The 19,692-nt window shown below is 43.1% G+C and overlaps 1 protein-coding gene across 4 annotated transcripts in view; it reads right to left on the bottom strand.

Moving 5' to 3' along the window:
• PTER (phosphotriesterase related) overlaps positions 1–19,692 on the bottom strand; it is a 31,885-nt gene that overhangs the window by 8,510 nt on the left and 3,683 nt on the right. For 3 of the 4 annotated variants that reach the window (XM_019498021.2, XM_006265861.4, XM_014601574.3), the window contains exons 2-4: positions 19,588–19,677; positions 3,028–3,510; positions 428–693 (exon numbers count right to left, since the gene is read on the bottom strand). In XM_019498021.2, coding sequence (XP_019353566.1) covers positions 428–693; positions 3,028–3,459 — 698 coding nt within the window. In that variant the 5' untranslated portion in view covers positions 3,460–3,510; positions 19,588–19,677. Of the gene's footprint in view, positions 1–427; positions 694–3,027; positions 3,511–7,135; positions 7,379–19,587; positions 19,678–19,692 lie in introns of all 4 variants that reach the window. The other variant, XM_019498022.2, reaches the window with a different exon arrangement.

Raw genomic sequence — 19,692 nt, 5'->3', positions numbered from 1 at the left:
TTAAAAGCACTTGATAAACTAAATGGTTTGAATCTGCTACATAATCCAAATTAATTCCATTTTCAGAATCCTAGAAAAGTAGGGCTGGAAGGGACCTCACAAGGTCATCTATTCCAAACCCCTGCTTAAGGCAGGATCATCCCTATTTAAGCCATCCCATAGAAATGTTTGTCTAACCTATTAAAACTTAATGAGCAATCCTTATGCACAAATACCAGGCACAATGCCTGAAAAAAATCAAGAACAACTTAACTTGCCAACAGGTAAAGCAGAGAGATGAGAGCCCTGTCGATGTCTTGTCTTAAGAAAATCAAACAAAAGAACCATGTCCCCCCACTACAGAGGAAGGCAAAACCCCCACAGTCCATTTCTAGAAGAAACACATCTAGGATCATTGCAGAAACATAATACCAGGACATCCTCTTACCTGTCGAGGTGAGACATGACCGTTTTTGAAAGGTCAGCCCCAGCTTCTTGTAGGATGCGAATAATCTGGAAAGGTGCATCACTATGCCTCCCAGGATGGATGATGACAGGGCAGCCAAGTTGTGACTGAGCATGTGCTGTGGCCTGAAGCACTTTTTTTTCACTCTCAGTCAGGGGCCAAGAACAACCAATTTCTCCTATCACACCACACTTAATGTTTGTTCCATCAGCTCCACTGAGTATTTCATTAACAATGATGTCTGTAAGCTAACACAAGAGAAAATGAGAGAGATGAGGGAACCAGTGTCCATGTGAAGTAGTACCATTTTTGTTCATGATGCAATTCCAACTTCCTGTAGTTTAACTGCTGCAGCTGTGATCATAGATAATTTTAGCCTAATTAAATGTGGTTTGCACCTTGTGCCAGGTGCAAGATCACACAATGTAAGATGTGTTTACACTAACGTAAGAGTCTTCACCCACAAAACTGCACTGGCTTAACTAAGAGGTAGTTTAACCACAATTTATGTACTGATTTAACAATCTCTATCCAAAAGATACTGGTGTTTCTAAACTAATATAGTTTAAACAATGTAAAAATGGTGTAAGATACCTCCTAAAGTAGTTTTAACACTGATTTTAAGTCAAACTAGTGTACAGTCTATATTTTTAGAAGACCTCAAAGTACAAGGGAATCAATATCACTTTGGTAGGAAAAAAACAAAGTTTGGTTTAGATTCTAGTCATTGAGACCACAGGGCAAATGTTGTGCCATGGATTCCAGTGTAAATCTACACTAATTCCACTGAGTTCAGAATTGTAAATGAGAACAAAATTCGTCCCTTTATTTTTCCAAACCAGAGTTTCAAAGCCTGTAATTTTGCAAGCACAAATGATGCAATGATTTACAGAGAAAATTAGGTAGTTAAGCTTCTAAATACCATTTCTGTATCCCTAAGAATAGGCAGTGCTTCCTATTATGTATTCAATATCTAAACCTGAATATTTAATATGGAATCATGATTTTAGGGTACAATTTAGAAAAAATAAATGAACATGAAAGAGGAAAGATCTGGCAAGAGTAATTTAGTAGATTTAACTCAGTGGCTATTAACTGGCAAACTTGACCATCAGCAAGCAAGTTAAATCCATTTAAAATATAATATATGCCCGTAATTAATTGAAACCCATCTCATCAATACACACACACACACCGCCTCTCCATCCAGAGCAGGGGAAGACCTCAGCTGCTGGAAACTTAAGTCAATGGAGCTATGACCCTGCTGCTACAACAGCAGCCCTAGTAGTTTGGCACTGTAGCTACACATTGATTCCTACGTGCAACTGGGCTCTGTCCTATTCTTGGTATGTACAAGCAACATACACTTCTTTATACCCCATCTGACAGTCTCATAATTTTTGCAGCAAACTTGCCATATAGGCAGCCTTAGCCAGGTTTAAGTAACTATGGAATTGATTGTTAAGTACACTAAGTCCATCCCTTGTTTTAACTAAGTAACAACAAAGCATTCAAATGATTTAGCTGTGCCTTAGGTAGAAAACAGACCACAGCTTTCTTATCAACATCCATGAGGAATTATTGATCAATCACTGCAAATGTATAAGCACTTGTCCTCTGAGGTTAACTTCTACCTCCTGCAATTAATCCTGCAATCATGGAACGGACTGCTGACTACACTATTCCCTGAGGCTCAGTCCATGGATAGAGCTTGGAAACCTTTGTTCTAGGGGACTCTCTTATTTTTGGCCCACATATTTTGTCTGGCAAATTCCAAAAAAGACATGCATAATTTTGAGAAATAGCACCAGTCCCACAAATTTAAACCAGCCCCTCAGGTAGTATAAATCAGCATAGCTCAAGTGAAGTCAAGATGCTGACTTCAGTTTACATGTTCTGAGGATCTGGACTTCTCTTTTAAAGATTAATTTGATTCTTCTGTAGCAGGTATTTTCAGTTTCTACTCAGATCCATACATTCACAGTCTTCAGGCTGCTTATTTCTCTTTTGCTTTAGAAAGTTCCCTTCCCTCTACTCATCAACATATCATCCTAAAAACAGCTGAATGGATATTTACTATGGAAGTACTGATAGATCTCATCCATTCTTATATTCTATTATTTTTTACTATTAGGCCAACAAAGAATAAGAAGCAGTCTGTTCCAAAAGGGTAAAGAAAAGTGATATATTCCAGAGGCTGCATAAATAAACTGACTTTTTGCAAAGGTCTTATTAATGACAAGACTTTTTATTTTCTTTTTAAAATTATTAGGTGGGAGGGGAAAACTAACTGGAATGTGTGACAAGGAAGGTAGAAGGGACATGAAAGGGAAATATTTTATAAAAAAGAAGAAAAACATAGTCATTGCTGTACCAGGATGATGTACACATGCAAAGTCATTTTTTACTGTTCAGTTATAACAACCCCCTGAAAGAAAATGGAATTCGAAAGATGGAATTACTGCATTCTTCAGTTTTTAAGAAATGAATCTATTTCTATTTGGTCAAGTTATCCTTACTCTGTCGGTTCTCTTGAGTTATATGTAGACTCTTCATGGGGTTATATGTTTTTAAGTGCTTACCTGCTCCACCGACATAACCTGAATCTCAGGAGAATAAGTGCCATCCACATAAAATCCAGCCCCAGCAATAATGTGAACTCCGGTTTCTTCAGCAAGTTTCTTCAAAGTTTTCACATCTCGACTTATTCCTGTGGTTGTATTTTCCACTATTGCTCCACCACCTGCTGCCTTAAAATGTAACAGTTCCTCCTTTACAGCATCTGTTTCCTGATACAGAAGGAGGTTCTCCTTATGGCTATAGGGATTCTGTTTAATCCAGAACAAATTCTTCATCTCAATGTGCCCTTCAGACAACGCTTCTTGATCTGAAGAAGGTGGTACAAAGCAGCATTTGTAGCTCATTGTTAAGTGTTCATGGGTCATGGTGCAGCCAAGCTGGGTAGGCTCCACAAGGCCCAGTACAGTCTGCACTTTTCCACTCAAGGAAGACATTCTTATTTGATTTTAAAAAGGAATAAAATCCAGATGCCAAGAAAGGGGTTGCTAGAAAAGAGGAAGGAAAATTAAAGGTTAAAAAATGATAGAAAAAGTACCTTCACTTCTCACACACACACACACACACACACACACACACACACACACACACACTGGCAATGTACTTTTCTTCTACCACATATTCTGAAACACTTTGTGCCAAGTTTTAAATGAGTTGAGGGATGGAATTTCCCTTGTTTCCTGTGGGGGAAACTATCTCACATTTTAGCAGACATCATTATATCAAGGAAGCTGCCACTGATATTCAGCCTAATTTTCCTTGTGGTTCACTGCTTCCTGTTTTTCTATCCTAGACCACTCTTCTGGTTAATGCTTGGTTACATTTGTTTGCTTATAAGCAATGTACAAATACATGTTAATTAACTGTCTTTACAGACTAACATCTTATGGGAATTGTGACACAACTGGGTCTTTATAAGGAAATTAAAGAAGGAAAAGATAGCAGCTTTGCTGATCAGCCCAGAAAGGGCATAGCTCTCAAAAGTGCAGAGATGACTGTAAGGGAGCAGAAAAATATAGCACCACTGCTGGCATTATTGGCTGAGTGAAGTTAGGTACGGTTGCACCTGTGTGTGGTAACAGCAGTGGAAAAGAGTGAATCAGTGGGCACATCTACGCATAATATTAGTGTGATGCAATAAACTCCAGCACAGTGTGCGCCAGAGTTTATTGCTCTTGGGTGCCAGGTTTACATATGTGCCCGGGAGTTCAGCACTTTTTGCTGGGTCAGAGCAGCCCTGGCTGGCAGGGGGCCTCAGGGGTCAGCCCGCCAGCCCGGGGCTACTTCGACCCAACTCAACACACTGCAGAGAGACTGGACAGACCTCACACTGTGGCACCCTTGTGCCCCAGCCTGCCCTGTCAGTGTCTACATGTGTGCTGTGGCATACTAAATAATAGGCCTGTGCAAAGCAGCAAGTATTCAATTCAGATTCAGCCAATTCGGAGAGACAGTGATTCAATTTGGTGATTTAAATCACTGTCCCGATTTGATTTGGCCTATTTGGATCCCCAGATTCAGTGCCAATTCAGAGATTTGGCCCTAGACTAGGCTCGTCCAACATGCAGCCTGCCAAGCCATTTTCTGAGGCCCGAGGTCCCATGCTTGGGACAGGAAGGTGGGGGAGGGGAAGGGAGCTGCTCACCCCTGGGGGGCTGGGTTTGTCACGTCAGCTGGGTCCCGCCGCCGCCGCCCTGAGGGCAGCGTGGCACGGGGCTACCCCAGCCTCGCCTAACGGGATGAGCTGGGGACAGTGCCTGCTTTTACTTCTCTCCGGCTCAGCCCCTTACCCCCGGTGTCCCGCCCACCTCCAGGGACTTGCTGGGCTTGGTGACCGCAGGGCAGGAATGGGGCGTGGTGCCTGGTGCAGGCAGTCAGCATGGCAGCCCGGGGGGGGCCTGGGCAGGCAGGGTCCTGGCGTGACCTCTGCAGGGCAAGGCAGCGGGAGCCAGTGTCTGCTGGCCCCCATGCTCCAGGATCGCAGCGCTGAGGCCACCGGGGCTGCGTGCACAGGCGGCCAGGCATCATGGTGAGTGGGGCCGTGTGGGCGAGGGGCTGCGGTGCAGCGGCCACCTCGCTCCGGCCCCCCTCGGGCAGCGCCAGCTCGTGGGGCTGAGCTGTTTGGGGGATGAGGATGTGGAGCTATTTCTCCCCTTCAGTCTCTGGGGCAGTAGCTGACTGGATGCAGAATGGGTCTCTCCTGCCCCTGCCCACCAGCAGCTACCATGAACCTTGCAGTAACAGGCAGGTGCAGTAGGGCTGTACAGGCAGGGTCTCTCTGGCCCAGGAGAGAGGGTGTTTGAATATGGCTTGCCGGCCCACTGTGTGATAAAAAGTTCATGATCCAGCCCCACATTCAAAAAGGTTTGACACCCCTGCCCTAGATTATACAGCGGGGTGGCAAAATGCGGCCCATGGGCCGGATGTGGCCCACCAGGCCATTCTATCTGGCCTGCGGGGCCCCTAAAAAAATTAGAAAATTAATAGTTATCTGCCCCGGCTGCCTGTCATGTGGCCCTCGATGGCTTGCCAAAACTCAGTAAGCAGCCCTCCACTCAAAATAACTGCCTAACCCTGCTATACAGGCAGCAGTCCCCCATGACACTGGATGCAGCTGCCTCCAGCTGGTAAGTCTGTTGTGGTGGCCGGAGGGGGAAGGGAAGGGGCATGGGAGCGCAGATCAACGCCCCCACAGTGAGGGAGGGATTGGGGCTGGGAGAAGCTGCCCAGCTGGGGCGGGGGGGGGGGGGGGGCAGGGGACTCAGGGAGGAGGGATCCCACCACTGTGCGCTGCTGCACACCACCAGTCTGGGAGCTGCTTTTCCAGCTGCTCTCACCACCAGTTCGGGAGGACATGGGAGTGAGCGTGTGCTCCTGGATCTGCATGGGATGGGCTGGCCCAGGCTGCGCTCTAGATGGGTGGCAGAAGGTGCTGGGAGCGGGGGCTATGCCCTCCCGCTGTTTCCCCAGCCTCCCCGTGCCTCCTGGACAAGCCATGGCTTTGCCCAGGCTGGGTGAGCAGTGGCAGGGCATGGAGGCGGGCATGTGCACCCGGATCAGGGCAGGGCTGATGGCAGGGGCTATGGGGAATTTTAGGGTAGCTGCAGCACCCCATAGCCCCCACTCCACTGTGCTGGGGGGGAGGGGGCGGAGCCAGGGCTGCACTCCGGGCTGCAACTGGGACTAGCCGCCCAGAGCGCAGCCCTGGCTCCACCTGCCCCATGGACTGCAGCCTGGCAGCGGGCAGCTGGGGCTAGCCTCCCGAAGTGCAGCCTGGCCCAGCCCACCCCATGCAGATCTGGGGGCACATGCCTGCTCCCACGCCCTCCTGGATTGGTAGTGAGAGCTGCCAGAAGAGGAGGTCCTGGAACGGCAGTACACAGCAGCGCACAGTGGTGGGAGCCCCCTTCCCCGAGTCCCATACCCCCCTCCCCCCACCCCGGCTGGGCAGCTTGTCCCAGCCCCAGCCCCAATCCCTCCCTCACTGTGGCGCCATTGATCTGCGCCTCCCCGCCCCCCTTCCCTCCTTCATACGCGCACCACAATAGACTTACCAGCTGGAGGCAGCTGTGTCCAGTGTTGTGGAGGACTGCTGCTTGTATAGTCTATGGTTGAATCTCCGAATCAGCACTGAATCTCTCCGAATCGATGTGGAGGCTTCCGATTAGATTCAGACCTTTTAATGGGTCTCCCAATTTGGATTTGGAGATTTGGCTGCCGAATTAGGCCAAATCTTCTCTGAACTGAATCAGCTACTGAAGCTTCGCACAGCCCTACTAAATAACACTGCCACAGGATAGTACTTTTGTTTACAAGTACTATCCTATGGTGGCATTTATTGGTTTACTTTGGCCTAATAGGACCACACATGTAGGTGCTGAGACTTTACTGTGGAGCTGATTAGTCAGCTCCACAGTAAATATCTCATTTATATGCACCCAGTGAGAACCAAGATCAGATAAGTAAGGATTATAGAAACAACGAGTTTGAATTTCCTCTAGTTGATACTGAACCAACTGCACAGATCTGCTCTCTCATTTCAGCATTTATACCCCCCTGATACTTGTAAGCAGTTATGATAGCTCAGTTTAGCTATACATTCAATTTTTTTACCATTTCTTTATTAGTTGCTCCCTTCAGTTTCTTAATTATTTCTGCGGCTGTGAGTTTCATCCAATATTTCTAGACCTTACTGGGCCCAAATCTGTCTGCCGTACATTAGGTAAGTGCGTACTTGATTGCAACTGGGACCCAAGGTTAGTGGCAACAGCTTGATGGTTTATATGACAAGCCGGAAGTTCACTGGTAGATGCAGGTATGTTGAGAATGGAATATCTCAAGAATGGAGATGTTTACCTAGTTAAAATTGGAAATGAAGGGTATAATCAACGAGAGTCCCATGTTATTTATTTTTGTATTGAATTCAGTTATTTTAAATTTATTATATGCTTTCCATTTTCTATGTGCTGAAGATTTCTGCAGCAGCATTCCAGATATTAGTGGATAGATGAGAATTTTTAAAATTGTGGGAAGCATTTGGGACTTTTGGGTATCTTGGCTGTGGAGTGTGCAACTTTTGGGAGTTGCAAAAGTTGAGCTAAAGGTGAAAGGTTACATATCCATTACTAATCCTCTGAGCCATCTAGTGCTTCCCTGGCTTTTGTATGGTATTTCAGCATCCTGTCATTCTGTGGTCCAACATTTCATCTCCTCTTCCTGTTTGATTGCTATGTCCACAACAGTGATCATTGTGGTATTCTAAAACAAAGCATTCATCTGATAAAATAATTTTTATCTCAGCATTTTGACAATGTAAAAATATCACATTCCAAGAAAAGGAAAACACCATCCTTTATTGTGATAAACTCAATATCAGATTAAGATAAATGTTTCCTATTAAATAGCAACCACTGTATGTTCATTCACGATTCTCTGCTCTCCAGCAGCTGTCAAATTTTGTCAGCTTGAGCCACCAGCTGAACATATTTGGCACCAAAGCTGAATATTACTTGCTTGGTACTTTCATTTTATTTTTCAGTATCCTCCAACGTTCACTATCCTTTTCTTATGCCAAGAAATTAGCCTGTGTATGTGCACCTTATTTACATCACTGCGTGGGGATTTTGGTAGTGACAGTCTCCTTCTGTATTTGGGAAATTATGACCAAATTATACTAGCACACTGCTTTAAATCTAGAATTAGTCCATACATCCTTTGGATGTAAAACAGTGCAACTGAAAACAGAATTTGGCCACTGGACAGCAGGAATTCTTACAGCAGAATTTCAGACTCAGTTTTACAATGGACTTAGTTTCACTGGCAAAGTATTTTGATCAGACTAGCATTTCTTTGACATGGCTGAATCTAGAACGTTGGCTTTTTAACTTAATTGCAATGAAACCATGTTATGTTATTTCTCCAGGCATAAATGGGTGGTGACTAAGATATTCCTTAAGGTGATTGCCAAAGTTGGACCCTATCAAAGGCTTCCATTCTGAAGTTTAGTCTAGATCGCTACAAGTTAGAATTAGATGCAATTCCCATTTTTTCTTAAGTGTACTTGCTATATTAACACTAAACATAGTTGACTATCCAATTCAAGTTAGATCTGCCTAATGTTACTTGCAAAGGCTTGAGGATATGTAGTCACAATCCCCAGCCAAGCAAAATAATCAGTTATGAAACAAAATACATGTTTAATGATGTCCAGAGGATAAGACTAACTGGAGCATACATTATTGATTAAAGAGAGAGGTCCTTCCCATTTCTGTCTCTCTTCTAGTGAATATCATAAACATGGATTTATTACTGGTGAAACTCTCACAGAAAATCTTCTGTTCAACTTTTATAGTGTTAACCTATTACTGCAACAGAAAAACTAGCATCAAAAGGGCATTAAGCTCTCTATATGAAGCATGAATAACTTCTAGATCTTTTAGATCAGCAAGGGCCAACCTTTTTGGCAGGTGGGCATCTGCCATAAATCAGCCTTGCACCGTCCCCAAGTGCTGCTCTGATCCCTTCCTCTGCCTCATCTGCTGCTCTGCTTCCTAATTTGTGTCTCTACCTGGTCTCCTTCTCTGCTTTCTGCTTCCTGCTGTGGTTCTGTCTGCCAAGTGCCACAAACAGAGGCTGCCTGCCACTTACGGCACTTGTGCTGCATACCCTGTTTTAGATCTTTCAGGGTAAACACAGTAACAGAGTAACACAGCACGGTCATTTTATAGTAAGGAAGTGCTAGCTACCTATAGAATTCCAGTGTAAAAATAATGTATCAGGTTCCATGTAATAGAATCAATAACTGCCTGGTAAAGAGTTTTCAGTAACTGTGATTATTCCAATTATGAAAAATTTGCCATTTTGAAGAGAGAGATATGGTTAGAAGACACTTTCGTACTGTATTTACTCTATTTGCATTGTCTGCATACTAGTAGATACAGTACGAAAATCCCAGTTAGAAGGCAATGTTGTGTAATAGATTTAAATGGTAAATGCCAGGAGAAGTGGTTGTGCTAGATACACTTGTCCTAATGTAAAACATCACTTGAGGAAATTTCCATAATATGAGATTACAATAATAGTGTTCTTAGTAGGTCATTGTGTTCACTTATTTGTGAAGGTAAAGAACAGACATTTTGCTAGAAATGATCTTCTAATTTACTGTATTTTCTTGGTTTTTGCCAAGTAATAATTTGGTTTTTGCCAAATTAACTCACAAAGTATATTTCAGAGGGGACTGCTCAAGTGTGAATCATTAAAGGCAAAATACCTTTGTCTGTCACAAAATCATTGGCTTTAATCGTTGGTTTAAAGTGAGTTGCCTGACCCCGTCAGTAATTGAATGTTCTTGACTATAGCTGGTGTTCGGTAGCCCAGCCTCTTGTTTTGTAAAAGGTTCAGTGATTTGAATCATTCCCAGTCAAGGCATAGAGACAACAATGACTGTATTAAACATACTATGCTCTCCTATATAAACAAAACCTAGCACCACTACATGTGCTATTTACACTTCATATTTAGCTCGACTTTCAAATGATCTTTTCCCCTGCATCCCCATTTTTAAATGCATTTTCAGCCTGATGAGGCGAACCTGTATAAATATGGTTTGAATGAGTAATTATACTGCAATTAAAAGATTAGTTTGTATGGTAAAAGTAGTGATTGCTAATTGATTATATTCTGGTATTTTTCTTTAGTTTCCTAAATGTTTCTTTTTATCTTTTTTTATTTTATTTTGGTTTTTTACTCATAGTACATTATTCAACAAAAAAGATTTTTATTGAATCAGAATTTTTGTTTACTTTCAGGCTGCTATTTTGATATAGTTGTTGATTTTTCAAGAGGAATTTCCCTCTAATTCCTTTCTAGCAGTTAAATTAGGTTAATCTCAACTAATCTGGTCTGAACCATGTAAGAACCCCTGGTTATGTATATGATACATTATAGCCTGTGGGTGCTGTTGGTTTCTACCAGGGAAAAAAAATCTAAAATTATCTGCTCTACTGCTGGAATTTTCTTCTAGCTGGGATGGATATGTTGAATTGAAGGTTCTGTATTATGAAATAGATATGGATTTGACAGACTTTTTACAGCAAATTCTGCCTGAAGCTGTTTAAACTACTTTATAAATATTAGAAGTAATCCCATTTTACAAATAAAGAAATCAAAGCTTGGGGTGTTTAAATAAATTACCCACAATAAAAGTGGGGCTAATTCTCTCCTCTTGTGAGATACGTTGCTATCACTGGATTCAGTTAATTGGCAGCTAAAGCAGTATTAGAAACTCACCATGGGGTGCGGGGTGGAGCGGCAGGGGGTGGGGGGGACCACATGAGGCCGCACCAGGAGCAGTGGGGGGGAGGGAGAAGAAGGTGGGCGGGGACAGAGTGCTGCCACCCAGCGCCCCACCATGATGCTGCTCCACCTCCAACCCCCTGCGTGTCCCCCACATCTGCCCCTGCCCCATACCACCCCCCCCACTGCTCCCAGTGCAGCCTCATGCGGTCCCCCCACACCTGCTGCTCCACCCCGCGCTGCTGGCTCCCAGGAATGGGGTGGGGAAGAGGGAAGTTTGCACGCGGTGGCAGCCACTGACACCCAGCACCACGCAACATGCCCCCCCCTCCATCTCTCTGCCAGCTGTTGTCGGGGCTAGGCAGTAGCAGCAGCAGCATCAGCAGAGGGTGGGGGGGCACGGCAGCGGTGGAGGGACACTGCCACCAGAACCCCCGTTCCCCTTCCCACTCCCCTCCCTCCCTCTCTGCCCCCTCCCTGCCGGCTGTTGTTGGGGGGATGGCGGGGCTGCTCCCTCTGTCCATAACGATTCAGGCCCTTGCAGCTATTCAGCACGCGGCCTCTTGGCAATGCATGCGCAGTTGGCCCAGGGCGTTACAGACAAACAGACAGACAGACTAAGGCTTTTATTATATTAGAATTTTCTCACAAAACAGCATGCACTTTTCCCTCAAAAACCAGCTGCTGGAAATTGTAGTGAGCATTATATGTAAGAAATAGAGTAAGGGCAGTTTCTACTGGTTATGAGCAAAAGTGAAAGCAATGTCTGCATGTAGTTACAGGGCGTTTATACACGTGCTCCACGAGTGGGGGGTTGGGGTGGAGAGAAGGTGCTTTAATTAGGGCAGCTGAGAGCTGCTTTAATTAAAGCGCCCGCAGCTTCCCCTGTATCAGCATCCCCGTGCAGAAAAAGGGTGGTAAGGGCTTTAACATGGTAATTATGACACGCTGTAGTTATGGCATGCTGGAGCAGCCTCACTGGACATGTATAGGCACCCACATGGAGCAGAACAATGAACAGGCTCTGCTCCCTAGCTGCTGCCTCTCAGTTATTACAAGGAAAGATCTTTTCTTCTTCATTCTGCCTCTCAAAAACAAAGGGTGCTGACACACTGGCAGCTCTCAAGTCTAATTCATGGTACTGCATAGAAAGCGCCATAAGTTAGCCAGACCCCACTGCTGTTGGATTGGGAGGGTGGAGGACTGACCTCCACTTTGGAGCCAATCCAGCGGGAGAGGCTGTGTGTCTGCAGCCTCTTCCCCTATCCCCACTTCCCTACCAGCTCCAGTGCTGTCTCAGGATGGGAGGGGGAAAAGGCAGGGGAGGGAGGTCTGTTCTGGGCTTTGCCCAGCCTTCACTGGAATTGGGGAGCAGGTGGATTGGAGCCTCCCCTAACTGGGAAACTCCAATCCACCTACCCCACCCAACACCAGAAGGGACCCCCTCCTCTCCATCCCCCCCTCATCCAGAGGACAGAATTGGGGATGGAGCTGGGCTGCATCATCCCAGCCCTGTTCCCAGCATGCACTAACAGGAGTTAATGAAGGTGCTTTGCTTTGGAGTGCCTTCATCTGAACCCTCATGTAATGAGGATTCATTTGTCGCACAATCGGGCACTTTTTAAAGCACTCTGCAGCTGCGCACTTCTGTCAGTGCAGCGCTTTCAGTGTCTGCATGACAAAAATGTCAATTCTGTCAGTGCGTACCTTATTCCAGGACATGTTGTATGTAAGGAAATATGATAATTAATATTATAATTGATATTCTGCTGGGATGGGTCATTGTTCTATTACCACCCTTGTTGACATTTTCACAAAGAGCACTATCTGGCATGTTATAATGATATACTCTTAAAATGTTCACCTAATGGTACCATAGTTCGTTCATATCTTAAAATGTAGGAGTTAAACACTTTTTGCAATTAAAGCCCCCACGCAGCACAAACACATGCTTTAATTTAAATATGTGAATAGCCCCAGTGAACTCAAGGCTCATGTGTTTTGCTGAAACAGGTTTCATGTTTTATAGACAATCAATTTAGTTCTCTGAAAATGTTTCTTCTCTTAGATCTCCAAGAGTGCCTAGCAGTTGCTGAAAGTCTGTATGCACCTCTGTTTCCTCCATCAAATTCTAAAGGTATCTAACAGCTTGCTGCTGCAAATACCAAGAACCACCTAGTCCCAGTTCCAATGGTTATTTCAGTATTTAGATTAAGTATTCATTGGAGTAGGGACTGGATCCAGGTCTCCCCTCCTATGACTGGCTAAAGTTTTAGAGCTGTGCTCACTTTTGCTGTCTCTGGCCCAATGAATATTTAATTATTCTATTCAACAGGAGACAGGAAGAGAGTCTAACCCTGTATAAACCAGTGATGGGAGCATTCTTCATGGAAATAAAGGATTCCAGTTCAAATGTCCTCAATAAAGGAGAGAAATGCGTCTTTTATATCCTGTCTGAGTACCCTAGTAATGCAACCAGTGTATAAAGGCTGCTCATCCTCCACTGGTTATGCTTTGGAAGAAAAGGCAACATTAGCGTCTAGCTCCAGAAGAAGATTCCAGCTTGTGATTTCATGATGGGACATAGGTGCTTCTTCACAGCCCAGAGGGACAGGGCTTAGGATTCGTCCCAGTCCTGAGCCTTTCTTTTTGGTTTGCTTACAAAGCTTTCCTCATGGAGTACTGGCTTTTGAGGATCCTATTCTTAAGCACCTGACTTTCCCCATGCATTGTATAGAGAGCCTAGGCAAGTGATTCAGGACTGTAGATTTCACTAGTTAGCAAAGTGCTTAAAAGTTAGATGCTGGAGTGCTGAACACTCTAGTGACCAAGTTCTTCTGTATCAAATTCTTGCTCTTTGAGTTCAGCACAGCACACCTGCTCCTATAAGCATGTACCCATTAGATGTGAATACATTCATATTTGAACATTAACAAAACATTCACATGCAACACAGAATAAAAACAAGTTCTGAGGTCTGAATAATTGCTATTTAACTCTGTGCATTGCAGGTTTTCCTAGGTAATAAAGTTAAGGGAAGACCCTGACCTCCTACAACAAGAAACAAATATTTTGGTTATGGATCTCATGGAAGAGGATATGTGAAGGAAAACATGGAAATCTAAAAATAAAAAGGTCTACCTGTCATCAATTGACTACTACTACTGTGTGAGGCCACAACAACAGCCTTAAAACAACTTAAATGCTAACTGACAGCCTAGTGGAAAGGTTTTGTACAGAACCCAGGAATAGCAGTTGTGCAAAATGAGGAAGATACAAATTTCTTAAGGAAACCTGTTGCATAATGTAATTCTAATCACTATTACCGTTTAGAAAGAAAAGTAAATCATTAAAGGGACATGTTATGTTAAACAGAAGGACAAAGAATAATTAAAAACCAAATACTGTTCAAAAGAAAATTTGCCAGGCTGAAGGGACAGACAAGGGAAATTAAAAAGTAAGTTTATCTAACGCTTTTGGGAAAGCTCCTATTCTCATTTTGATTTCAACAATATAATATGCATTTAAAGTGCATATGCCATACGTGCAAGCTGCATTTCCTGAACCTTAGCCTATCTTCAAGAAACATCAGCCAAATGTCCACCTCTACTGAGAGGGAGGGAAAAGGCAAGCTCTGATCTGGAACAAGACATTCTAAGAATTGTATTTGTTAAATATTTTGCATTGCAGCAGTGCCTAGAAGCTCTGGCATATCTGTTGTCTCAGTTGGGCTAGGTACTGTTCAAATGCAGGATAAAATGACAGTTCTTGAAAACCCAATTAATGTGTATACCTTTTGACAGTTTTATCTTAGAAAAATAACTCCAAGGCTGAAGTTTTTCATTGTGGTTTTTGAACAACTAACAAGAATGTGTTACAATAACTGTGAATGAATTTTAAAACAATCAGTTATAAAGTACACAAACATTCTCATGTTTATGCTGCAGCTAAATAGTGATAAAGTGAATACTTCTTCTACAGGTATTATTAGGCATTATTAGGTATTATTTGGTATTATGGGATGACATATTTGTTACTCAGGTAAAGCCTCCAGTGAGTCCAACAGGCAGTTTGTCTGAGTATTGAAGACAGGATCAGTCCTTTATTGTTTTTTTCATCTGACACTTGCATTCTAGTTGTTATGCTGTTATAATGGTCTTATAATGGGAAGAGTCCCTAGGTTTGGATTACTTGTTTTCTGTGGCAATCTCATATTGCTACAATTTAATCATATAAACAGCCTCCATACTAATATCATTTTGATTTGGTAAGTATATTTTAATGGAAGCATAGATTCTCTCTAGACACATATAGAAATCATTTGATTGTTGTTACATTACAATATAAAATTATAACAACACTAAATCCAGATTGCTGTGACAGAAAATGTATGAAAAGTAATAAGTATGGCTCAATAGCTATTTGTTACATCTAAAAATATTAAAAATAAGAGGTCTTCTTAGTTCCACCATGATTAATTTAATAGCACCTTTCCTTACATAATCATATGACTGTGGGAAATGTGATGTAACATAAATTAAGTATTTATATACAGAGAGCGGTAACTACTAAAAGGGCCCAATTCTACACCAAATAACCTCAATGGACTTGAATTATAGAAATACATCCTACATGCATAGCAAATTAACATAATATATTTTAGAAAGAATTTAAAAAAGAGGGTACATATTAGCTTTAGGTAGCATAACAATTTCAAAGTGTAGTTTCATGACATTGCTATTCATTTTCACGATAGTAAAACATGTTATTTTTTTAACACACCTAGAATATTTTTAAATGAGGCAACTCATCCTTGTAAGACTTGCTAATAAAATACAAAAGCATACAGAAGTGTCTGTGTGTTTTATTTTAGCACCTACTTATGATCACTATTACTACACAATAATTCTCTTCTGACTGATGAATCTGACCTCAGTTAAGCACTTCGCAGCAAATATGTGGATTAGGCCCATATAAACAAAAACATATCTTTATAACTCCACTAATTTTCTCATCATATATCCTAGTGTCCATCTATTTTAGCTTTTATACAGCCACCCATTGCCAGAGTACTTTCCACAGAAAATCAGTACTCCTAATGAATTCCCTATTGCTTCTTTTTTAGGGTAATAATTCTGCTGAGGAGTTTAATTTTTTTAATAATGCCCTCCACATTCCTACTTTTGATTGGTTGGTTGCTAGGGGGCTTATTAGAAGGCATGAAAGTTGTTAGCATCATTCTTATGATACAAAGGCTTTTCTAGGAAGAAAGTTTTGCAGCGTATCTTAAAGGTGGGCCGACTCTGGCAGACTTAATTTAATCGCCACTGGAAGATCCCTTTTACTGAGAATGCTTTGGCACTAGTTCTCATAAACTTCAGTTTGGCTTTGTGATCTGCAGTGTCCCAGATGAGTATGGTCATTGCAACAATCAACAGATTCAAATTCCATTTTAAAACTGTTGGGATTTGAGACATTAAGGGCACTGACAGACATGAAAAACCCCCCAAAAACATCACTTTACCAGAAGAGGCAGTGTGTTAGTTCAACCTGGCTCCACAGCATCTGTACAGATCGGGCGTTTGGCAGCGCTTTTTGGCACTTTTATCTAAACTTGAATCAATTGGCTATTATATAAAAGCACCAAAAAACCTTGCAGAAGCACCTGATCCATATAAATGTTGGGTGATCCGGGTCCAACAAATGTGATGCCTCTTCTGAGCATGTGCTCTACTCAGCACAGGGGCACACCAATCTTAAAGTAAAGAGCCGTTTATTTGGGGGATTATGTCTTCAAGCAGCCTGTTTTGAAAATTGGGACATAATGATGAAGCACAATAAGACATTAAGTGGGATTCCAAGCCTTTGCACTTTTACAAATGAGAGTTATGTGTCTTTAATAGAAAATGGAGGCAGACTCTCAACTAGTTTTCAAAGTGATTTCTCTAGCTGATGTGTATCACTTTAGTTGAGCAAGCCACTCCTTCTCCAAAAGCTGATTTTTACATTTTTGTATTGGTGTTTGTTGTATCATCTAAGAATGAGAGACAGCTGAATAGCACTGGCATTCTGTTAGTTTAAATATTGATGAGAAGTGGGGATAGTGTGGGATCTTTTTGTATCGGAGTCAGTTACTTTTTTCTACTCAAAGTTCTTATGTCAAGGAAGAACTGGAATTACAGCAGTGACAGGGCCATTGATTCCTGCTCTGTCTTGTCAGCATATTAATAATACATTATAGTCCACTGTGTCAACTGCTGTAGAGAGACAGAGAAGCCTGTGTCTGTGGCTCTGGGAAGGTCATCTTTTAGTGCCAATAGAACTGTCTATAGTTTGTGAACGCTGATTAGGATGTTGGCAGATGTCACATGATGGTGCTGGGCAGTTACTACTTTTTCAATTATGCAACTCAGGAATTGGCAGTTGGAGATGGGGTGGTAGTATCAGGCTCGGGGGTTGGCTTCTTGAGGCCACCTTTTTCAAGTAGTTTGAAAGGTGTGCTTCTCTGGATGAGTCACTGATTATTTCATTAGTAGTGGTCAATGGTCCTTTTGAGTCTAGTAACCAGATTCTACCAACCAGTGGTGCACAATGAAGTAATGTTGCTTGTATCATGTCTGGCCAGTTTTTGATGTGCCAGCCCAAATCACCAGGTATCCATTGAAATCAGGGTCAACTGGCAGCAGCCTTTGGCACAAAGGTGGAAGGTGGAGCTCAAGCCTCCAGAGCTGTATCAAGAGTCTTAATAGTGGGAATGGTGGTGGGAAAATGCACTTGAAGAAACAGATGTGTGTGTGTATGTGTAGTGTGTGAATGTGTACTTGCATTCCCATCTCTCATTTAGTAAAACAACACACTCTTGAAACCTAAATTCTTCCTAGGAATCTAAATACCAGTTTTGATAAAGGTTTCTTGGGTTAATGATGGAATTTGGAGTCAAAGCCAGAGGGACAAGACACTTGCCCCAAAACACCCAGCAGCCGAGGCACTCATCTGAAGAACAGGCAAGTTCAATTCCTTGCTCTTTCTTATACTAACCAAGAATTTAACCCAGTTTCTCATATCTTAGGTGAATGCCCTAACCATCAGGTTGTTGTCTACTCAAGGGTGACTAAGTGTCAGTTTGTCTATCTATCGCTCTCCCCCACTCTCTGTCTCTTAGGTTTTTCATAAAATTCAGAAAAAGCCTTTATCCTTTTGCAGGGAACAAAGGATGGGGAGGGCAGAGCAGGGGGAAACACCTGGACATATCAAGAAGTTTATCACTGGGTGAGAAACTATTTTCTCATCCAGAAAAAGTAAAACAAAATATGCAGAGGCCTTTGGAGAGACCAATCCCCTCCATCAGTATACAATCCACTTGGTACCATGTGGCTCCAGTACATATCTGCTTTGGGTGCTTAGGGAACAAGTGCCTTCTCATACCTAGAAGCTGCTGTTAACTACACTAAAAGCAGAAATTCGGGGGGGGGGGGTGTTGTTTTGTTATATACTAATTATTTTAAATAAGTTACCACTGTTCACCTATATGAAATGTAATTAAGCATCTGAATGCCACAGTTGCCACCTTTGATTATAAAAAACAAAAATGAATGTGACAATGATGACTCTATGGAGAATGTTGTCTGTTAAATTCCCAAATGCAAGAAAGGCATTAATAATGATAAGTGACACTTACATAGTGTCTTCAATGCCACAGTCTCAAAGTACCTGACAAAACTATATGAAATTGCATATTACAGGGGTCACTTCACCCATCAGAGAAAAACAGCCACCTTGCAGGCAGAAGGCTGCAACCTTTAAACAGATCAGTACAGAAGGTGGAAAATGGCACAGACAACTGGTAGGCAGTCTAGGTAGACAGCATTTGGATTATGCAACAGAAGTTCAGCCATGGCTAATCTCCTTCTGTTGACAGAGGTATGTAAGGCTAAGACTAACAATCGCAAGGAGTCAGGATGCTGTTTCCATACAAAAGATGACACCTTCAGCAATACTGTGGTGTGCCACTGGTTGACCCTAAGTAAATGGAAAGGGCACTTAGGATTTCCTATCAGATCACAGGTGCATGTAACAACTACGTCAGGGGTTGGCTACCTATGGCTCACAGGCTGACTCTAGCCCATGAATAGACTAGATCTGGTTGGTGGCAGTTCAGGCAATCCTCACTTCCAGCCACAGCAGCAGAGAAGGCATCCCAGGGTCCTACTGCCTGTTGCATTCAAGTTTACTTTCTCTGCTGCACCAGGGTAGGCATCCTCAGGATTCCAGAACCTGCCTTTCTCTCTCTCTAGAAAGGGGTACAAAGCTCCCATCCCACAGGCCATATGCAGCCCCCAACTCAGTGTTAATTCACCCACAGGGCTCCTCATGGGTCTAAAAATTTGGCAGTGCCACTGCTCCCCTGCTGCTGAATTTCCAGACGTGAGAGCCATGTGACTGGGCACACAGGGTCTGATTTTGGTGTGGGGGGCCAGAAAGGGGCAGTGCCGGGCCCTGCAATCCAATCCCAGTGAGTGGTGTTGGGAGAGGTGGTGCCAGCGCCAGGCCCCAGAAACCACTCTTAGCATGCAAGGATGGCACTGGGCCTCAGGCTCCTATCTGGGCATGTGGGGGCTTATCCAGGCACTCAGGGTCCAATTCTGGCAAGCAGGGTAGGAAACCAGGGTGTGTAAGGGTACGGCCTGAGGTGGAAGCTAGGTCACAAAATATGCCAACCCCTGAAATAGTCACCAATTCTCCCCAGATGAGCTTCCACTGCGGCAACTTACCTGTCTATTTTGAGAGCCTAGCATGCATGGCCACCACCAGTCACCTCTGCTGCCATTCTTATGAATATGCACTGTCTGTAAAGCAGCGTCCTAAAAGAAAGTTGA

Source organism: Alligator mississippiensis, chromosome 5, assembly GCF_030867095.1.
Source record: "Alligator mississippiensis isolate rAllMis1 chromosome 5, rAllMis1, whole genome shotgun sequence".
In the NCBI taxonomy this organism is placed as follows: domain Eukaryota; kingdom Metazoa; phylum Chordata; order Crocodylia; family Alligatoridae; genus Alligator; species Alligator mississippiensis.
This window is presented reverse-complemented; position numbering and strand designations above follow the sequence as displayed.